This window comes from Xiphophorus maculatus, chromosome 22, assembly GCF_002775205.1.
Source record: "Xiphophorus maculatus strain JP 163 A chromosome 22, X_maculatus-5.0-male, whole genome shotgun sequence".
NCBI classification, from domain to species: Eukaryota; Metazoa; Chordata; class Actinopteri; order Cyprinodontiformes; family Poeciliidae; genus Xiphophorus; species Xiphophorus maculatus.
In genome coordinates, this window is record NC_036464.1 from 28,130,608 (window position 1) to 28,154,262 (window position 23,655).

General features: G+C 36.7%; 1 protein-coding gene across 5 annotated transcripts in view; it reads right to left on the reverse strand.

The window, feature by feature from the left end:
- Positions 1–23,655, reverse strand: part of LOC102221619 (attractin-like protein 1) — a 361,245-nt gene that overhangs the window by 44,175 nt on the left and 293,415 nt on the right. For 2 of the 5 annotated variants that reach the window (XM_023327068.1, XM_023327066.1), the window contains one exon: positions 19,302–19,397. In XM_023327068.1, coding sequence (XP_023182836.1) covers positions 19,302–19,397 — 96 coding nt within the window. Of the gene's footprint in view, positions 1–19,301; positions 19,398–23,655 lie in introns of those variants that run through there. The other 3 variants (XM_023327067.1, XR_002752045.1, XR_002752046.1) reach the window with 3 other exon arrangements.

Sequence of the window (23,655 nt, forward strand, 5' to 3'; positions counted from 1 at the left end):
AAAAGAATTTAATTCCAATTTGTGCAATCTCATGGTCAATGGAAATGCAGCTAGTGTTTGTGGTGGCTATAGAATTCATCACTTGAACACCAGACGCTCCTTGTTGTCAGAAAAAAAAAATCTTGTTTTTTATTTGACCTGAGATTAGATTAAACTGGAACCGTTCCATATTTTTATCTGAACAGATTCAGAGATACCACCTGATGGAGAAATTAATTAGAAGATAGAAACTAAAACAAATGAAAGCTGAGGTCATAGGTCAGAATTCCTCTTTACCCCTTTAGTCCTCTGTTTGGGAGTTTCAGGTCAGACCTGGCTCCGATCCGGACCCGGTTCTGTGTCAAACATATCTCATCTGCACACAGCCTCGTTGTGAGACTGCTGAGGTGTGAAGAGCCCCCCATCCCCCCTTCCACCTCCCCGCTGTGCCCTCCTTAGCTGATTAGGCTGCTCATGCATGTCCATCCCACTGGGCAGAAAATTGTCGTGTCCAATCCTCTCTGCATCCAAACCCTTTTTTCCCCATTTTCACATCTGTGTCTGCATGTTGTCACTGTTCTCCACAGGGGGTCTGCTGGACTGAGGGGAAGTGGTGCAGATCAGGGAGCCAGACAGACAGTGTTGGTGTAATGAGTAGAAAAGATGTTCTTATTGATATGATAGTTACTGTTTTAGCAGCAGCACTACAATTTTTTTTGCCTAATTTTAAAACTAAACTCGGTGATTTAATGACAGTCATTATATCAAAGCTTATAACTGCAGATTCATTGCATGTTGATAAAACCAATGGTAGTCATCCTGTGTGTGATGTTACATTGCAATGTGTCTATACGTTAAAGATTTATTAGGCTTGGTTATTTTTTCTCCCCTTTAAACTATCATGACCTTTTGGTCTAATTTGGACACGGTGTTTTTGTGTCCAAATTAGACAATTGTTTTTGTCTTAGACAGACTTTTTCATATGATTTGTTTTTTTATGACGACTATTTTAGTCATCTCCCTCTCCCTACCTCTTTGTGTCAATTACTTTCTGCCGTCACCTCCAGCAGGTCACATGGTGGTTTCCCTACCCACCGGTATTAATTGCATTGGACAGACTTGTGAGCTTCTGGACGAGCACATAATGGGTTTTTATATGTCCAAGTGAGATGGGCAATTCATTGAATTTCCATTTTAATCAGGACGTCAGTAAGCGAACAATCCTATTACGGAACAGGAGGACACAAGGGCCACTTCACAACCTCCCCCTCCATCCCTTCATCTTTCTCTCTTAGACGGCAAATTAATCATCTCTCTAATGCCACGAGAGGCCAAACTTTTTCTTTTTTTTTTTCTACTGTTCCTAATTTAGGAGAAGATATGTTTCATTCACCTACTCACTCTATGCTCAGTGTCTGGCTGAAGGACTAATCTGATTCTGTCTTAACAGAGGTGGTTTTCACACAGATATTTTAGAAGCTGACATACAATCACATTAGTTCTGCACAAACACGCTCACATGCACACCGAGAATCAAACCGAAGCTCCAGCAGCCATCATCATTCCTGAAAATGTCTCTTCTTCCTCCAAATTCAGTATTGATGGACTGTAGGAGGAGGAGGGGCGGAAATATCAATCAGGGAGGAAAGAGAAGAGCGAAGAAACACAATCATTATTAACAGGGCAGGGAAGAAGAGTGTTTGCTGAGAAAATGGCCAAATGAGAAAGAATATGGCTGCCAAGCCTCTAAACCTCTGCCAGAGAGCTGCAGCTATGTCTCACAAACACACAGGTCTGCTTTTTATTTCCACATCCTCCATGGAGCATTAGCTGTTGGTGTAAAACAACTTGCTGTACTCACATTAGTGAGTACAGCAATTACTCACTAATTGAGTAATAAGTGAGTAATTACTCAAAGTACAGTACTTTGCTGTACTCACAGTAGTGAGTACAGCAAAGTTTTGTAAATCTGCTTTGTTTAGGTGGGTATTTTTTGTACAAAAATATAATGAAGTTTAAAGACCATGGTGTAGTGTATGGAAGCCCATGAAAGAGAAAATAAACACCCAACAGAAAGTCACAATTACAAACTTTTATGTTACACTTACAAGTTTTAAAGTCAAAATTTTGAGTCTTAAAGTCAATTAGAAGTAAAAGACATAATTGCTCAAAAACTTGTAAAACTTATTACAACTTTCATTCTCATTATTATGACTTTTCTTCTTGGAATTGACTTTAAAACTACAAAATATGACTTTTATTCTAGGAATTATAACTTTATAGATCAAAAATGCAACTTTTCGTCTTGGAATTATGACTTTAAAACTTGAAGTTGCAACTTTTTTCTCATAATTACAACATTAACACTAGGACTACCAGGATTTTGAGAAATTCCTATCTCTACCAAGAGGGGCCAGATTGGGTATCTTCCTAGAGCTACCGAGAGGGGCCAAACTGGGTTATTAGCATCCAAATGTGGCCAAGCTGACGACTCTGAATGGTCTAATTAGCATCCATGTAGATGAGCAGGGGGGAGGAGAGCCAAACTCACTACATCAACTTTCACGCTCAAAACACAGCAGTTAAAGTCACCTTCTCCCCACTCCCCAATTCAACATTTAGGCGTATGCTCACATTTTATACATATAAAAATGACTGCAAACAGACATGCAATTGCACTGTTTCTCTTAATTTTAAAACATTTCAGTGGATAATTATGTAAATGGAATAGAAGATAATTTATTTTTAAGATTTTTTACTCAATTTTTACCATTTGCATGTGAAAAAGGCAGAATTTTGTGTTTCATAGACTCAAGTGTGCTCACCAAAGTGTTTAATGTAAACATTTTCATCAAATCCAAGGTTCTTTATTGCATTTACATTTTTATCAACCCTGATGGAATTGAGTTACAGAGACCAATACCTTTACCCAAGCAATTCAGAAATGTTCTTCTGACATTTTTACTGTACCAGCTTACATCTTATTCAGGCCCAAAAACTGGATACAGTTATCTGTCGATGATAGGCAGAATGTATCTTAGGGAGAATTTAAAGTTCAACACAGGGCTAACACAGAAACACACCAAGATGGCTACTTAGATGTACTAAAACAAGGTATTTTGAATATTATTAATATTTATGCTTTAGCACTGCTAGAGGAAGTCCAAACACTAGGGCACGAGAGAACGCAAACTCTACAGAATAAATCCAAGGCTACGATTCAAACTGGAGATCTTTTTTTCCAAGGAGACATTGGTAATTACCACACCGCTGTGCTGCTTCTGTGTAACTTTGTATTTATTGATATTGTACATGAAAAATGTTTGAAATGTATCTTTGTTCAATGCATTTGTGATTTTTTTTTCACAAGTGAATTGGATAAAATGCACAGCAATCTTCAGCATAAGATAGCTCATCTTCTCCACAAGTTGAAAAAAATTGCATTTCCTTTCCCACTTATAACACATTGGCATGTGATGTACAAGATATTGAGAGTGGATTTGCACACATCTGCCACAGGTTCCCAAAGTTTCAGGAGAATTGGGGTAAATTCACACCAGCCCTCTTTAGCCCACGTTAATACTCTTTTTCATTTGCCTAGAAAATTTGGTTGATTTAGGGAGGTGTGAATGTGTACTCAAACTTTGGTTTATTTATCCAGAATGCTTTGACCTACAATTCACGTTTTGCTTTTGGAATGGTATTCACTTTGCTTGGCACATACTTATGCATTCAAACCACACCTAATAACCCTGGTTATTAGGTAGACCAGAGTTTGCTTTTCGATTGCTTTATGGTTCCATGTCATAAATGCCGGGGGTTATTTCTGTGTTTTTTATAGAGATAAGAATAACATTGATGCTGTGTAAAAGATCGACAGCTTGTTGAGTATTTAAACCTACAAAACCAACAGCTGAAGAGGCAGTCAACAGACGGGGGTGAGGATGCATGCAGTGTGATAGGCTTAGACGTTGACAATTGTTGAAAGGATGTAGATGACCTGCATGGAACAAGTACTCTTAGTTTTCCTGCTAATTACTCTCTGATTCCAACTGAACACACCTGGAAGATGGCAGCTAACATCCTTTCATCGACATCATTAAATTGACTTTTCACCATAGTGTGCTGTGAAACCCCAGTCCTCTATTGCAATTTCAGAGAAGAAATTATAGAAAAGACCATAACCATCCACCAGTCACTACAACAGCTTATTACTAAATAATTAATATAGGCTAGTGGACAGACATTTCTGCCTATAGTACACATTTAAAATCAATTAAATGGTGCAGTTGTTGTTGCTTGTTAGGTTAACAACTGACCTAACAAAACGTATGCAGTAGATCATGAACAGTTTATTAGCTGATAATTTAACCACTAAGAAAAGACATTTAATTTTGTTGTAAAGTTTGCAAAAAAAAAAGCTGTAAACAAAGGATGCAAAATATACAAAGTTTTAGAGCGCATCTGCTACTAAACTGGTTAACATGTTGTTTAAAAAAGAAAATTGAGAGTCAAGACAAGATACTAGAGGGACAAAACTTAGAAAACAACATCAGGATTTGTTGTAAGAATTACCATGCAAAGAGAAACTATGCATGGGACTTGAAATATACTACATTTGGGTTGAAGTAGCCGATACCACAGAAAGGATTGCACAGAAAAAGCATTAGCAATTAGAATCCCTGTAGATGAGCAGGGGGGAGGAGAGCCAAACTCACTACATCAACTTTCACGCTGATTGTCCTTGGAACAGGATAGTAATGGCCTTATTTACATAACAAAGGCGCCTCTTCACACCCTCTCTTGGAGGGCCAAACTGGCCCCTCTCTGGTAGCTCTAGGGACAGGGCCAAACTGGCCCCTCTCTGGTACCTGGACGAAGATTCCCATTTTGGGAATCTTTGGTAGTTCTAGTGTTAAAACTCAAAATTATGACTATTTTCCTATCAGAAGTGATGGGTTTTTTGTGTTTTGCGTTTTAGTTGTGTAAGTTTTGGCAGTCTGGAATGTTCAGGTATCCATGCACACGACGTCAGGGCGATAAGACATCATTATTTCACTGTACATTTTAAGCAGATGAGAACTAAGTGGAGGGATTTGGCCAGAAGACACAGCAGCATATTTGCAAAAAAAAACTAAGAAACACATGAACACAAACATCTTATAGGAAGAATGGTAGTAGAAGTATCAGGAAATCTATAATAAACAAAACAACCTGTGTTTGGATGTAAAACACTGACTACAATGCTGTGAAGGCTCTTTGTACTTTAAATATCCAAACATGTTTCCTAACATGATTACCAACCAGTTTACATCCTGGTTCTGTTTTCACTCCACAAGTTTTACTCAGATCTGAGAAACTGGAGCTACGGCTAGCACAGATTCACACCCACACTATAAAAAACAACAACGAAAACCTTATGTTCACTGGCTGAGTGTTCAGGACTTAATGGCCGTTGCTGCTTAGTCAGCTGAACCTGAAACTGACACTAAGTTACATGATGGAGAGAGACAGAGGAGAAAGCAATAAGGCGGACAGAACGGAAGATTGATTAATAAGAAGAGGGAGAAAACATTAAAAGGAAAAAAATGCTGCTGAAAAGAAAGGAGGGACAAATGAGCAAACAGCTTCAGTGGCCAAGAGATTACTTCCCAACAATTTAGACTAAAATACTCTACTGTACCTTTATGGAAATTCAAAGTTACTTTTGCAATAGCAGAAAAAGCCACATGGGTTTGTTTTGTCTATACAATGTGCAAAGGACAAAACTGGATAGAAAATTAAAGGTTATATCAAAGAAAAACCTTTTTAAAAAACAGGAAAAACTATAGAATAAAATAATTTATGACAAAATATTGAAAACCTTTGGGGAGGATAATTTATCATTTTGGAGATGACTAAACATTGTAAAAATTTAAAAAAGTACAACAAAACCTTTTTATTGAACATTTTTTTGCAAAAAAAATGTAATTTTTTACAAACTGGTTAATTTTTATAGCTTCATTATGATCTTGTTGTTTTGGTTGCAGTGCTATGGCGAAGCACGGTGGTGGCAGCATGATTCTGAGGGAATGAAATGGATTTTCTTCAGCTGCCTTAAATAAGTACACAAAAGTGCAACTCAACTGCAAGAACGTGGGACTTAATATTACACCTGCAAAAAATATAATTCAAGGTTCAAGTCAAAATTACATCTAATGAAATAAATGAAGCCACTGACTGTGTGTTTTATACCTGCTAAATGTTAGAACACAGAAATAAAAATTTGAGGGCACTAATTGCAGTTTACCAGCCGATCACTGATTTTAAAGGGGAAGTTTGCTAGGCTGAAGGAGCAAACAGCAATTTGTTCACATTTGTTCTGTGAGGTGGAAGCTCAGAGAGTTGGACCCAGCTCAGACTAGCTCCACCTGCCTCCACCCAGGCGTTGTTCAAGGCTGAATGTTTGCCATGGAGATTAAAGGATTTCTCAAACATGCATAAAAGAATCAAGGCAGCACTCCAAGTTTGTTTTGGAAAAGGGAATAACATAACAACATGACATAAAGCACAAAAAGCCAATTATACATGATACTGCCCCTTTAAGAATCCTGACCTGGTGATTCTGATTCTTTGTCTGAAAAATTGTCAAATATAGCAACAAAGTTGCTAAGTTGGTAACAGCGAGGACAGTGGAGACCTTTGTATATGTAGATAAGATAAAATAAGATAAGATAAGGTTTAAAATCAAGGTCAGTTTATTGATCCACCTAATAAAAATGGTAAAACATAGCTAACTCACAATAAAAGAAGCAAAATGAAATGCTTGAGCTCCATGTGAAGTTTTACTAAAGAAGGAAGAATGTGGAGCGTCTGAAGCATGTGAACCACCAGCTCTCAACAAGCAGCAAAACCAGGAGCCACAAATGAACTCAACTCTAATTAAGTATCAAATATCAAATCTGGCTGGAGTTAGTCATTTAACACTTAATAACACTAAATCGGTGTCAGATCTTAAATATTAACTCTAATATAAGTTAATGCATGCATGCTAGTAAATAATGCATGCTATATAATATTACATGATATAGTATTACATACTATATCAATTTTATTTAACACTGGTAAATAAATATTAATGGATATTACAGTACAGAACAGGCCAACCTGGTTCAGTACCATCATAATCAAAAGTAAAAAACGGAGTTCGAAAAGGATTAAGAAGCCAAAGTTTATTAAATCCTACCTCCCAAATATTTCTCTCATTATGAATATTCACATATCTAATTTTTATTCCATATCACATTTCAACTCTTTCCAAATTGTATTCATAAAATTAATTTTCAAGCAGTTTTCAAAAACTAAACATAAGACTAAAATTAGCTGTTAGAAATAAGTGACCAAGGACAAAAGTACTTAAGAACAGTCTGTGAAACTAAAGCAAAGACAGAATAATAAATCTGTAACACTTATATTTTCTTGTTTTTCTGACCTGCGTTTTCTCCCCTCCTGCTGCTTCAAGGTAATTCCTTCACTCCATGGGAGCAGGAGGAAGAACAGAAAACAACAGGTTCACAGGTTGCCTGACTTTGGTTACTTTTCATTAAGAGAGGTGAAGCAACAAATGTGGCCTTTTGCTGGTTGTCAGGTGACCTGGAAAGGCCCTGAGATTTATCCCACCATAATCCCAACAAGCACGCTCTGAGAAATAGCTGCTTGTAAATGTCAACACAAGCTTGTTCTAATAGCAGCAGCAGAAGATAAAGACACCAAGATAAAAAGCAGCAGCTAAATGTATCTGCTGTATCCAAGTATACATAGGTGAAAGTTTCTACAAACTATCTGAGTGAGATTACATTGTAACAACTCCTCTGATGTCTTAAAGGACTAAAGACAAGGATTAGTGCCATCTGGTGGCACAAACCAATAAATGTCATTAAACTAACAATTCAGTAGCCTTGTTACATTTTGGGACTGAAGGTTTTTTTCATGGAATCAGAGGTTCTCTCTAAACTTACGCCTGGTAAAAAAAAGAATAAAACTATGGAGGATGTCAAAAAATCTAAATAAAGCGTTTTAAATTTAATCCTAAAATGTATCAGCAGCTAGTGGAGCAAAGCTAAAATAGCTATTTTTACCCTCTAAAGCCCAGTTGCCTCAAATGTTAAAAGCTTGAGCCAATGACTGAAACTGAAATGTCCACTTTAACCCCAAGATTAGTGATGGTTGTTTTAGTGTAGCTGGTCCATGAGCTTGTATCTACGGAGGGAGGTTTCAGCTGTGCTACCAAAAAATACGACTTCAGTTTTACTTTCATTTAACTGTAGGAAGTTGAAAGCCATCCAGCTGTTTAAATCATCTAGATGTGATCCAGCACAGAATACATTTTTCTTGTTAGTGGGACATAAATCTGAGTTTAATTGGCATAATAGTGAAAAGATGTGACATGTTTGTGTAGTATGGAGCAAATAAAGAGAGAAGAGAAGGGGGGCCTAAAATTGAGCCATGTGGGACGTGAAGAGAGGTTAAAACTATGTTGGATATCCTAAGTAAGTTCTGAAGCAGTTCACTGCTCTGTCCCTTAGGCCTGGTTCACATCTCCAATGTCTGTGCCAGTGACATTCTGATGCACTAAGACAGTCATTTTCTGATTGGCTACACCACACATTCCACAGGCGTCGTTTGTCCTCAGGGAACACTACACACACTGCAATATCGGCCCAAGAAAAACCAACAAGTTGAATATCCCCGATTTCAGACTGGAGTGGTCCTGAAGTCCTACCAAGCAAACTAGATCAATCTTAGCACGCCACACACAGCAGGAACGTTTCTTAAGATTATCTTTAGAGCCATCTCGATAATCAGGGCATTCTAAAAATTGACAAAGGTGAGAAATCGGGACATAAATCTTTCCGTATGAACTAGGCATAAGGCCCATTAAGTGCTCCAATTGAGACATTTTAATTCTCTAATCCACTATATCAAATACAGCTGTTATATCAACACTATCACCAGAGTCAGTAGCAAGAAATATGTAATTAAATCTGGTGTAAAGAGCAGAAGCAGTGCTGTAGAAATCAAATTGGAAAACCTCAACAATATTCTGCTGCACCAGGTACTGAAAATAAAAAACCTTCTCAAGGATTCTTGAAGGTGAAGGCCGTCTATAAATGTAATGTATTGACATCAGCAAACAACAATAAGACGTGACTCATTTAATTAATGTAAATGCTCAATGCTTTGCTTTACAATTCAAACTGAAGCAATCATTTCCAAAGAGGAAAACAAATCAAATAAAAGGAGAGCATACTGAAGAACTAAATACTCGTAGCTAAAAATAAACAAAAATGCTTTTAGCAGGTTGTTACAGTCATGGCCATGTTTCCAGTTTCAAAGTATATTATGGTTTTAATGGCTACTGATTCAAATTCACAAAAATATGTTACTCTGTTGTTGTAGCTTGAAGGTTTGATCAGACCAGAGATTTCTGCAGTTGGTTTCAGTTGGCTTTGCATGATGGCCAAAGTAGTTGAATCCGTCAAACTTCATCTCAGTTATTAAAGAGAAACAACTACTTGCTTACAAAAATGCCATAGTGTCCCAGACTCAAACCATTGGTCCAGACAAGTGTCCTAATCATAGCTTAGCACATAGTTTTCCTCCTATGAGATATTCTCAAATTAAATCCAGACTTAAAACACAATTCACATGTTTCTCATGAACTTTATTTTCTCTAGGTCAGGAGCGCTGTAAATAAGTTTTGCTTAAATGAAATCCTTGCTGCTGCAGTTCATGTAGCACCTCATATACAGAAACTATTATTAACCTTTGCTTCATGTCGTCCCTCCTTTTCCCTCTACCCATTTCCTGTCTGCAAGTAAAGGCCACAAAAACTTAAAAAAAGAAATTCAATAGTCTCTAGAAGTTTCTAAACAACACATTAAGTCTTCTCAACAGTCTGTACCATTGCTGTTCCTCATAAAAATTTAGAAATTCAAAATTGTTATGAGACAACAGAAGAAAAAGTTGTGAATGGTGACGTTGATTTTCTGCTCTGTTTTAGAACTAAAGTCTTTCTGTAGCTTTAACAACAGCAGTGGAGGAAGAGAACAAAGCCTTTAAGTTCATGTTGGCCACGCTTCCAAACATCCAATTAACATTAACAGCTGCCTTGTTCAGTTCAGCACTTCTTTCTTTGCATTGGAGGACGGTTTCTACAGTGTAGCTCCATAGCGTCAAATCAGTACATGACATACGGCACAGGCCAACGTTAGTGACAGGATCACCACAGGTCACGCCTCCAGGACGTAATCGTTTCTCAACAGCAGAGGGTCCTGAACATCTGTACGAAGAAAAGCGTAGAACGAGGGTATGGTTTTTACCAGACTTACAGTCATAGATGGTGGTACATTTCTGACATGCTAAACCGTTCCCATATGGAAAAGATAATTCTTATAAGGTTTTTATCTATTTTGTTTGAAACTTACATTTAATGCATAACACACTGTTATCAAGTATAAGATCCTTAGTACATTTTCACAAAATGAAACATATAGTTTGGGTACTTAGAATAATATATGATAGTAGTTTCACATACAATGTCCTTAGTAAATTCACACAAATTAAATTTATATAATTTAGCTACTTATCAGAACAACAATTGACAGTAATTTCACATAAAATATCCTTAGTAGAAAAATCATGAAACTCAGCTATTGCAAGTAATCTACTTGTAGCATCATAAATGTGAAACATACACTACATATAAAATACAACCCAAACTGATTATGTTATGTGGACAAGAATAGGTTGATAAAAAGCAGATTTTAGACATAGTTATAACTGTATATCCTTTTGCAAACCCACAGACAATGTTACAAAATATGTAAAGAAACATCAACTTTTAGAAGGTTTTTTTTATTTACTATTTAATTATTCTTAAATTAATTTAGCCCAAATGCTGCTTTATACCCTCTTATTTTAGATGCAGAGTCCTGCCATCTAAAATTAACATTTTACTGTCTGATATTATGACTTTCTTACCAAATAATATTATTTTTTATTTAAATCTTCTCTTTTCATTATAATAAAAAACGTTTGTATTTAGCCTAGTGAGAGCTACGATTTGTAAAGTTAAATATCACCATATGCCATTCAAAGGCAACGCAGAGTCACTATTCTGTCATAGCGGCACAGCATATCAATGTGAGATCTGCATGGTCACACATCGCGTTCATATTTAAATAGACAAGCGGCAGGGCTAACCGTTAATAGTGTCTAGTAAAGCATGGCGGGCCAGTAAAGCATGTTTGCTCTAGCATTTATCCTTGTGTTTTATTATGTACAGATTTAAGTCAAGAAACTTAAAGGAATAGTAGACAAAAAGAGTGATATAGAAATTATGTAAATATCTTCCTTTTCTTCATTCTTATTTGGTTCTTTTAGATCAACAATTGCACTGATATTCCTTTTCCATGTTTGGTGTTCAGACATAGGTGCAACTCTTGAGAGGTGACCTGGGATACAGACCTCCAGCATCGGCAGCACAATCACAAAGCTTTGTGCCAAAAGTAAAAATGTCTCTCTTACACCAAACTCTTAAATTGCATGAACATATTCTTTAGTAAATTGGTCAGGGTCATTTGTTGCCAGGTTACACCTGTTTAAAAAGGAAAATGTTCTATCCCTGCATTTTTGCCTGTGTTGATTTCTTCATATATGAAAATAATAAGTGTTTTAAAAAAACATAGTAAAAAATGAAAAAAGTATATGGAGAGCATATGTTGACATATGGTTCTATCATTTTATTATATTGTACAAAATAAATGCAAAAGTGGCCATTTTCAAGAGTAAATCATATCTGCCTTATAGAATATACAAAACATATACTTTAGACAATATAAGGCTTTTTTTTTTTAAATGCTTCTTCTATTACTTTTCCATACGGGCTATACTTCAATTTAGATTTTACACATTTCAAACTGAGGCATCATGATGGAGAAATTAATTTATCTCTCTTTTGCACTGTATCAAAAATCATGCTTGCTTTAAAAAAAAAAGATCATTTTCACTTTTAGTTTTTTTTTCTTTTCTTCTTCTTTCAAAGCCAAAGCATTTGGTGGTCTATATTTATGCTGTAGCTTAGCCGAGTTTCTCAGTTGAAGTTTTCACTTCAGCTTGTAGGGGGCGATAAAGAGCTGGAATGACTCCTGACTACTAGGGGAAGTTGCTCACCTAATATATGGGACCCTAAGATGGGATGTGATGATGTAACGGGATGTCCAGAAGAAGATTGGACAAAGAAAGAAGTACATAGTATTTTACAATATTATAGAAAAGCAGAATGTTTACGTTGCTAATATTACCTGCTCCAGAGTCCTTCTAGTGGTCTGGAGGTTGCAGACCACCTGCTTATTTTGCTATTTGCTACATTTATGTCTTTGTTTGTTTTGGAGTTTTGTGTTCATTTATGTGTGCGCAGTGCATTTTGCCAGCCACACCTATGTGTTCATTAATGAAATAATCTAAAATTACCTTTACTATTAAATTAACACATGAAACTGTTCCCGTTTTACTGGGCTGCTGTCTCTTTAAAACAAAGAAGTGGCACACTTTGAAAAAACACTCTGCAACAACAAATCAGAGTTCCTGAAGGGGAGCACAGCGGGAATCTGAGGGGAAAACTGGTTATTGAGTTATTTTATCTGAGCTCGGTCAGCAAAGTTCAACCATAATTTTCCATCAATACAACTGCTGTTTTTTTTTTTTCCGTGAGCGCTCGCCATCTTTGTCTTCAGCCCATGCTCATAGAGAACTGCAGAAACGATGACATTGTTGAGGGCAAAGAGAAAATTGCTTATGTATGGTTTGTGTTTGTTCCCCTTGATCTCGCTCCAATAGAAAGACAAAAAAAAACACTTCAAAAAGAAATACAGGCAGCTGATTTGGAGAGAAAAACAGAAACTGAAGAGTGTGGGGTAATTGAAAGAAGTCCATCTTAGACAGAAGCTGAAATGAAATATAGATCCAGATTTGATCTGATCATTAATTTTTTAAAAATGTAGAACATAAAAAAACACTGTTTTTTCTGTTGACAGAAGTGTGAGATATTGAGTTAATAAGGTGAAGGTTTATGCTCACATTTTTGAGCATAAATCACATTTATCCACCTATTTTCTGTTTGAACCCTTTTTGTGGCATTTGATAAGCCATGTGACGGTTTCTACATGCATTCAAAATTCAGCTACAGGTTTGATGCAAAACCTACATTACTCCCCAGCCACCATAAATACTCTTTATCTGCTCCTTTCCCCCTGGTTTCCCTACCCTCCGCCCATTCCTGTCCGCCCACCGACCCTCCATCCTCAGGCATATTAAATTATCTTGCAATTGAAGAATAAATACTCCACATTAAAATACTAGATATGAAATTGATTCATTATTTGCTTTAATTATGAAAACAGGAGAGTGTTGTTAATCAGCTGCAAGGTGGGAAGCAGTTTTTGGCGGTCGGGGGTGTGCAGATGACGGTTGCTGCAGGCTCAACAGCTTTACGATGCAATGCTGCTTCTTTATGGAAGTAGCGGAAAACATCAATTTATGCTGATGACTGCCTCAGTTCCAAAACACTACCAAGACATGCTGGGAAGGTCTGATCAGGGCCAGAGAGAGAAGATGGCCTCAAGCTGCTGAACGGGGCCCCACACCCTGCTATGTGGACTAACAGTTTAATAGCTGACATTTAATATAAAACAGTTAGATCAGGTCAAGTTTGTTTGTATTTCAGCAACAAAGCAAAATTGCAACATCTGTTACATTTTTACCAGACTTTGTGTTTTTGGGGTCACATCAGACTTCGATTACGCATTCACACCTCCACATACAAACCTGACTTTCTAGACAGACAAGCCAAATTTCAGTCACAGCGGACTAAACTAGAACGGACTGAACAGGACTGTGTGAAGTCCTTCAGATATCCCTTCTGCTGCAAATGTCTTTTAATCTGGGCATGATGAGTTGGTTTTTGAGGTCCTGTGTTCTACAGACTGGATTTGCCTTCCTGAACCATTTAACTGTATTTTTTCTTATTTGTCAAGTGTAATGAAATCATGAGATACTGTACTGCTAAAACCTACACAGCTTTTACAGAAGCAGCATTTCCTCCAAAGTTTTTTTGGGTTTCTGTTTTTTTTTAGCCAATACCATATTTGGAAGTTTTATAACTCAAGAAAGTTGGGTTTGGTATTTGGAGTATTTCATTTAGACAATTTGAAATTAATATCAGCAGCTTGGTGGCTTTAGCGTGGCTCAATGACTAACACCACATGATAAATTACTTTTTCGTGGCCTTTCTCAAGTCTAAATACAAGTAAAAATGAAAGCCATTCATTTGTTGCAAAATGTTCAATAGAGTGAAAGATTCTAGAACTATCTCATGGTTTTGTTTTCCCATTTAGTGAGACATTCCTTTGAAATCAAATAGAACATATCAAGCATTTTAGATGCAGTGGAGCTAATCCGAGACACCTCACTGTCTCAGATTGAATGAAAGAAAAGTGAATTGTCTTCATAAATTTTTTTTCTCTCCATTTGGTTTAAAGAATGTAATTTTGTTAGCCTTTAAATGCCTGTATCATCCGGAACTGTATCATTAGACATGATTAGCAGAGCCCAGACATCTCAGCATGTGAATATTTTTAAAATGATAGAAGCCTCTGGTTCCAAGAGTCACTTTAATTGCACATCTTCAGAGGACAGAAAAGATGTCCAAGAGAAAAACACCTAGTGGAAAATTGAAGTTCACCCTTGATGTGTCCTGGGAAGCTTAAGTGCACCTTGCATCTGCATGAGTTTACATAAAGCTTTAAGAGACCAGAGAAAAGTTGTTGTCCCCATAGAGAGGGAACATAAAGCCGGTGTGTCTATATGCAGATTCTCCAGATTAAAGAAGGAAATATGAAAACTCCTGCTTCTTTGTGCAACAACATGCGCAAGTTGTATAAACCATTAGACAGTAAATCCATAGACATGTTGTTTCTAAATATATATTAATAATGATTTGATCCCAACAAAATCTGATTAAGACTTTTTAAGACCCTTTAAAGGCCATTGTCAATAAAATGTAGGACCTGTATCACAACAGAAATTACATACATACGTACATACATACATACATACATACATACATACATACATACATACATACATACATACATACATACATACATACATACATACATACATACATACATACATACATACATACATACATACATACATACATACATACATACATACATACATACATACATACATACATACATACATACATACATACATACATACATACATACATACATACATACATACATACATATATCAGACATGTAGGTCAGACTTGTGCTCGGAACTATGTTTAAAACACACTAAGCCTCTGACTTCAGAGTTCGTATCTCTTAGTTCAGTGCTAGCAGTAGCAATGCCGTCAGTTTGCCAGCTACGCCATCGAATGAAAGCTGTGACATTTATGCAGCTTGTTTGTGGCTCTTGTAAGCATCTTTAGTTTTATGACACTGAACATGGCTCTCTATGGTCTTAATTCCCAAAATGCCAAGCTTTTTTGTACCGAATGAACAAAGGATCATACAGCAACAGAAGTGAACTAGCTAGCTAGCTAGCACGGATATATTAGCTGCTAGTTAACTGTACCCGCCAAAGCCTGGAGTCACAAAACGCAATGTCTGTGCTCAACTTAGTCTGAGAACACTTTGAGGCTTGAAAGTGTATATAAGCCTGATGTCATTTCATTTTATTTAACACCGCTGACTAACGTTTTTAAGGCCAACTTACTTTAAAAAATAATAATATAATTTTTTTAAGGTTTTTTTTCCAAGCAGGCTCAAGAAAACTGGTCAAGAGTTGATGAAAGGATGAACAGAGCTAAAAGAAAACCTGATAGGCTGAGTTCTATAGATTAGGTTCACCTATCAAAGTGAAATCAATGCAGGACAACTGGTTCTACAAAGTATTAACTCAGTGGACTGAATACAAATCCATGCCACATTTCCCCCTTTTATGTATATTTGAAAAAAAAAAAAAAATTTCTTTTGCTTAACAGTTATTCATGACTATTGGATGACTGCATGACATAAATCTCAAATACAATCAAGGTAGCATCGTCAAGTGAGAAAAAAAAGTTTATGGACTATGAAAACTGTCATATGGCACTGTGAAGGTTAACCTTCATGTTTTGGCTGTGACTTTTTCCTTTCAGGAATTATATCTAAAGTATAACAAATAAAGTCGTATGCTTCATTAAATATAGACAGTTAATGAACTCCTGGCTGTAATATAATCTGCAGTAATGAATCACCAACTTCTAATAATGAGACTCTCGTCTGCCTCCCTGCTCTGGAGGGATGAGGATGTGCCTAGCTTGATCCAGGGCCAATATGTTCAAAATTAAATCACTTCTATCTGATTTACTTTGTTTGGATTTCAAACCAGATTACTGCTTATGCTTCATTGAATGAATGATGACCATTCCAACAGTTTTGCTAACACCAAACTGATTAAAAAAGTTAAACATTCAGGCAAACAAAGTTAAATATAAAAGATAAACATTGGTTAAAAAATAGAATTCAGCATTTCTTAGTAACTTTCCTTGCAGGGCTCCTGCTCAGCATCTAAACATGGCATGAAATGAAGTGATGATGACTCCATTTGTTTAACGAGACACTGCAGCTGCATAAACAGGACAACACAAACTACGAGGGCAGGATGGAAATGTTCGCTTTTGCTCATTAATTACACAATTATGCCAAGCTGCGTGCTTGCCTATGAACCAGATGTTGTGTAATTAACCTCAGTGTGAATGGAGCTGGCCCATTGTGTCTCACCTTTCAGACTGAAATGGAAACCAGGCTGAAGCAGAGATAAGGGAAGTTACTCCAGAGGGAACCAGATTCAACTGGGCCGAGACAAACCGAACAAAATGATGGAATATTAAACAAAAAAAATATGGACATGTCAATCATTTCTATTATTTTTATGTTGTGCAAAAATCCTAAAATCCAAAAGTAGAAAACACTTTAGGTCTTTTGCCTAGAAAGTCAGGTTCATTTGGGGAGGTGAGAATGCACAATCAAACTCTGATACGGACCAGAAAAGTTAATTCTGGTTTGCCTAAAAACCTTTGTCTTGGTTCCGTTGAAGTGAACTCTGGTCTATGCACACGTAGCTATGTTTCCATTGACCCTATAATTATGCAAATTGGAATTACCATAATAAATTTGCATAATGAAAACACGACAATTGTTTTTCGATAAATGGTTTTTGTGCTGGGCAGAGGTGTTTTTTTTTTTTTTTTTGACTCCATCAAAATGTGTGTATTTTGCAAAACTGAAATGGAAAAAAAACAACTTTTTCCACATCACAAGAGTCAGGTGGTGACCAACCAGATGTTTCTACTGGCAGAAAGGACAAAGAAGATGACAAGAAGTGGCAGGCGTGGCATGTTTTTTAATGACATTGCATGAACAGACTTATTAACCTGTTATTTTAATAGCTATTCTTATTTAATGACAACATCATAATTGCAAAATTGTGTTTTTTGACACTGGAGACTTGAGACTTGACTTTAACATCACTTCAAAGGATGGACAAATGATGATTCAGACTTTGCTCTCCAAGCATTGACTTGGACTAGACCCTAAAGACTTGAAATTCATGTAGAACTAAAGAACTTGTAAACACATCATGTTGAAAAGTTGGACTCATTCTTCAACAGTTGTCACTAAGTTCTACTTTGGCTGAGGCGCTGTTTTCAGGTCCTGGAGACTGTAATGGATTACAGGAGGTGAATGGATCACCTCCTGTAATCCATTACAGCTTCTAGGACTATTAATAATTGAAATAAATGTCATGCAGGCAAGGTTATTCAAATGAGTTTGGTCCCTTTTGCTGCTGAGCATGTGTTGTTAAATGAGGTAATTTATTGGTGAACACCTGGCAACTAAACAGTAACATGTTACAGAACATTAGCTTGACACAAGATACTTCACTTAGATGTAAACTGCAAGAAAAGTGTAGAAAGCTCAGATTTTACTTGGGGTCAACTTTGCCCTCAAGCAAAATTCAGTTGTCTCTTGATAATAAAAGCTAAAAATCAAATCATCCCAATTTAAGAACAGCAATACCAATCCTATGAACCAAATAACAGCTTTACATTACAAAACTTTGACTCTGGATAAAGTTTGAATTTGGCACATGGATCACTGGACACGTGACATCCTCAACTTCCCTATCAAGACAAAGGTACAGAGCATTTACATGTTTTACTGCTATGTGTTCTGTAACCTAACTAGTACCACAGGATGATCCAAACCATGAGGATGACCATGTGCCTCTCTGTGATGACCGACAGTCACACAGCTAATCTTGTAGCTCTAACTTTGGATATTAGTGCTGTTGTTTCAACATGTTAAATCCATAAAAATGTATTAATTTTACTAATTAAACAAAATATATCAACAAAAAATGTGTTTTCTAGAGGAATAAGATAAGACACTAAGCCCCCTAGTGGCCAGCTAGGGGATCCTTTTTCTTACTTCTGAACCAGTCTTTGGTAACATGATGAAATTTTAGAGTTTTTGGAGTTTTAATATGAGGTTTTCCTTCAGGGTAAAATCACTTGGGCTGCCAGTCCTCGGCTTGATATTTTGAATGTCCTCTACTTGTAGACTGTTATCTATTCAGTGGAATGATGATGTTTTCAAATTCTTGTCAGACCTCTCTGTAAGTTATTTATCAGACACATAAGTTGCAACAACCTTCTATCTGAAAGTCATAAACAAATGTTTTGACATAACTGTGGTCTTAACTTTCCTTTTATCAGTTAGAAATCATCCAAACTCCATCACAAAGCCAGTAATGTTCTATTTATAAGAAACTAATGTGACAAACCTGTGTGTAATTGTATCAGTCTGAAATGGGAATACATTCAGGGTGTTTAATTTTCACAGCAGTGGTCAATTTTCTTTTATCGTTATTCAAAATGTAAGTAATTTTAAACGAATTAAATATGTAATAATTCATTTTCCATCATTTGTTTTTTAATATTCAGTACATCAGTTTGTAACAGTTTCATAAAAATAAGTTTGAAATGCTGCGATTCTAGAAAGATATTTTTCATCCTAACCTTTCTCAACAAAGCTGCTCATTCGGATTATTATGGGTTTTTCAATGAAAGAAAACTCACATGAAATTTGCCACTGAATGTAGTCTGTGTGCTCTGTTTGTGTTTACTTGTACGAGTGCGCCAGTGTTTGCAGCCTCACTCTGACCTGTTGGAGCTCCTCTTGGTTGCCGCCCACCTCCAGCGCCACGGCAACCGAAGTGAAGGGACGACTGGCCATCTGCTGTCGTTCTCTCATCAGCTGCTGCATAGAAAAACAGAGAAAACAGAAAAGAATTTCAATGGAATATATTTTGCTTTTGAATCCATATTTTTGGTGTCATTTTAAAATTGCTTCTAAAAATGTTTGTAATGAAGTTTTGTCTGCATTAGCGGTGTGCCGATCGATCTTCCACTGATCATTATCGGCCGATTTCTGTGAAAAAGTGTATGATCGGTGATTGCCGATCACTGTCTCCTGTTGCCGATCACCAAAACGATCACTTCGCAGCCAGCGTGTGCAGCTGATCTCTTCTTTCCTTCTCACTGTGCAAGCGCGCGGCAACAAATCGTGTCGTGTAGAACTTTAACGCTCAGAGTGAACAGGGAAGTTTGCGTGTTGCAGTGGAAAATTACCTTGGGGGTGAAGCACGTCAAAATGCATCAACACAATGAATCTAATATGGCATTTAAAAAACAAACACTTGACAGAGTTTGACTACATTGAGGCTTGATGTAGGAAAAAAAGACATCAGGAGCGGTTAGACAGCAGGTAAAGCGCCGCACAACTACCAACACTCACCCGGATGAGTATAATAGCCAGAAAGCTAAACAAATAACCTGAAAAATAATTTAAGTCTTTGAGCTGGCGGTGTAAGACGCTGGTTCTGCTCCCGCTCTTGGACCGCCACCACGCACTATTGGTAGTAATATTTCACAGACGTAGAGCAACTCAACCTCCACCAGACAGTGAACTCTCACACCGAACGTCTGCTTAAAGCTGCAGCATGTAACTAAAAAAAATTATAATTTAGATTAGTATTAAAATATGACTATTAGGTCTAAATTAGATGAATTTAATGCCAAGTAATTTTTCCACTTTGCCAAATCATTTATACCTAAACCAAAAAAGTAATAGCCATTCCAGGCGATCAGCAGTGATCGGTGATCAACAGAGATTGGCCTCATGGATGTCTGCATGTCTCCCATGAAGCCGGAATTTAAATTGAAGTTGCGTCATGGAAGACATAAATATCTAGTCTGCTCCTCACCAGTCCAGACTCCAGACACTCTGCTGGTTGTTACTGGCATCATAATGATTATGTGCAAATGGACCATTTGAAAAATAGTTGTCTGTACTCTCCACATTTACAATAACATATTACCACCTGAGCGCGATTTCTATTGATTCATGAAAGAATCCATTCCAGGTGATTAACAGGGGAATACTCCTATCACTAAAACTCCACTCCAGGTTTTCCTAGTTACCAACAACTCACCTCCAAACATAAACAGAGTGAATCGCTTGGTCTGGCTGCTGAAAACTAGACAAAGAAAGGACAAAGGTGAAAGTCCCATTCTTGTCTCATGAGGTGACAGAACGCTCTGGTTTAACTATGCTAGTTCTAGTGGTCCAACTCAAGTTACTGCAGTAGAGGTGGTGATTGAACTGCAGGTGCATTTAAAGTGTCTGCTGGAAAAAAGCTAAATGGGAGTGGAAGTTGATTTTTTTAGATGGAAAGTTTATTCAAGAATATAATACTCCACAAATGGCAATTAAAAGGTCATAATTCGCACAGGAGAGAGAAAAAAGCCGTCCGTTAGCCACTCTTGCGGTAGCTAATGTGTCCTCCCCACATTAGAATTGATTCCGATGCTTATGTGGGAAGAAAACTTAAAAACATGCATAGGAGGGACACAAGGAAAGTGTTTCTGCAGGTTTCACCAACTCAGATTTAAGACGTTTAAGAATGAAATTTACAAGATGTGTCAACAGAATTGTACAGAAGAAAATTGCATATGTTATGTACAAGAGCCAAGCTTTTTTGCCCAGAAAGCACGTAGCATTGTGAGACAATGGCGAAGACAAACATCGTCCAGCCAACTGGTGATAATTTACTCTCACCCGCGATAGACACAAAAAGCTAACTTCATAGCTAGCAAGGATTTAGCAATAGCTAGTTGGCAGCAGCCTTAACCCCTCGAGTGTGTGTGATGCAAACTTGAAAAGTCCCACAAGAAAAATAAACTACATATAAATGAGTAAATACTTCTGTCACAGCAAAACTCAAAACCTGTGCTTAATGTATTTAAGGCCAACTTACTTTTTTTTTATGAATTCAAAACATTTTAAGGTCTTAATTTTGGATACATGAATTTAAGACCTTTTAAGGATGTGTCGACCCTGAAGGATGTCCACACAAATCCAGAGTCAGAAAAGAACAGGAGGGAAAACTTCACTGAAAGCAAACTGCTGGATGAAACAAAAGTAGACGGTGAAGCCTTTATCAACATGAGTCCAAACCCCAAAATACAAACAATAAATGTAGAAAGCAGTCTCTCAAAAAAAAAAGAAAGAAAGAAAAGGAGAAAGGAAATACATCTGTTCAAATGTCCAGATTCCCATGTGGCAAAATGATTCTCATTACACTCTTCATCATGAGTCCTATTTCCCAGCTTTTTCCACTTCACCAAAAACATGTTAATGGGCTTTTGTTTCTACAGTTAGCTTGGGGGATAGCCACCTTGGTCAATAATACAGAATGCAGCAATCATCATTGCACTGTTTGAATCTATATAACACACACATTTCCATCTCACAGAAACTCCTCAGGGAGGGTAGCACAGACAGAGCAGCATGTTTGTTCAAAGCTTGAAGTGCTTTATTTAACAAATGGCAACAAATATATTTTTTAAGAAAGGACAGGCAGAGAGGCATGATGACCTTTGCTACATGTCTTCCCTGCTCAAAGGTATAAAGTAAATACTCGTCAGATCACACAGACGAGCTTCAGGATAAAAAATAACTGTCTATGACTGCGGTTCAGATATGTACCAACTCCAGGCCCATTCCACACCGGCTTGATTTTAGGAAGCTCTAATTTACACACTGGGGAAAATGCAGACAGAAGCGCAAAATTGGAAAAAGAATGTGAAAATATTAAAATGATTTGTGTTTTAATACTGTGACAGCCCATTGAAGAAAAGACATTATTTTTATAAGGTACTAAAATACAATCAGTACCAATAAATGGAATACACACACCAAAAGAGGTTATGATTAATCTTAATCATCTCTTTGTTTAAAGTGTCCTTGTCATAACCTTAGTTGTGCACAGTGCTGAGCTAATCTACTAGTGCTAATGCAGATTAGTGGTGCTAATTCATTGTTTAGTCCTTTAGGTAAAAGCGTTAATTTATTTGACTGTTTTGTAAAATTTCAGTTTAATAAAATTTCATATCTGTAGTGAAATTTTGGTTATCGACTCTTCAAGGAGTTAAACATTTAAGTTCATGTTTTTATCTTAAAGTGGGTGAAGACTGTTTACTGCTGCGTAAATAGTTTGAAATAAACAATAACTTTATTTCAAACAGACATTCAAGAAGTAAAAATGTAAAAATACAATATGCAAGAATATTGTAGAACATGTAAACTATAATATCAAAATTAAATTGCTGCTCAAGCGTTGTAGTCTTTTAAAAGCGGAAATAATCAGAATTGAAGTTAGTGCTTTAGCATTAGCATAAGTACTGTAATGTTCATGGTGAGTTCTTTAGAGTTAGCACTAACATCTCAGTTAGTGGTGCCCACCACTGGTTATAGAAAGCTGAAACTTTTGACAGTAAAATAAAAGTAAATTTGAAGTTTTGTAACGGCATATTTGAGATGTGAAGTTGATGATAAGATGGAGACGAATTAACCTCATACACCAATACAGGTAAGATCATACACAATTTTTATTTTATTAAAAACTTTACAGAAACTCAAGGCTATTATGGACAATGCCAGCCACCCTCTGCACACTGTCATCAGCAGCCAGGAAGGCAGCTACAGTAGGAGATTGATTCTTCCAAAGTGCAGGATCAACAGACTCAGAGAGTCTCCTTTGTCCCTCGTGCAATGAAACTCTTCAAATCCTTACTGGAGGTTGGAAGGAGGGCTAACAGGAGTACAATATAAACAGCAGGACTATAGTATTGATGTATTGTTTGATATGCTGGTGCTGTGTGGGAGACGGGAACTACAATTTCCCTGAGGGTGAATCCCAAAGGGATTAATAAAGTTTTTTATCTATGTATTTATCTATTCAGTTATTATAGAAATATAGTGTTTATTTATAAATAAGTAACCAAACTGAATTCAAAATGTCTTGTTGGAGTTCTAATTAAAGTTTAATTTCAATCAGAGTTGCTTCAGGCTATCAAGAAACAATTACAGGAACAAGGTTACATTTCTCTTGTTTCTAGGTTTTAAATAATTTTAATAAAAGATAATTGCTGACCACTTTTCCTTCCAGATTTTA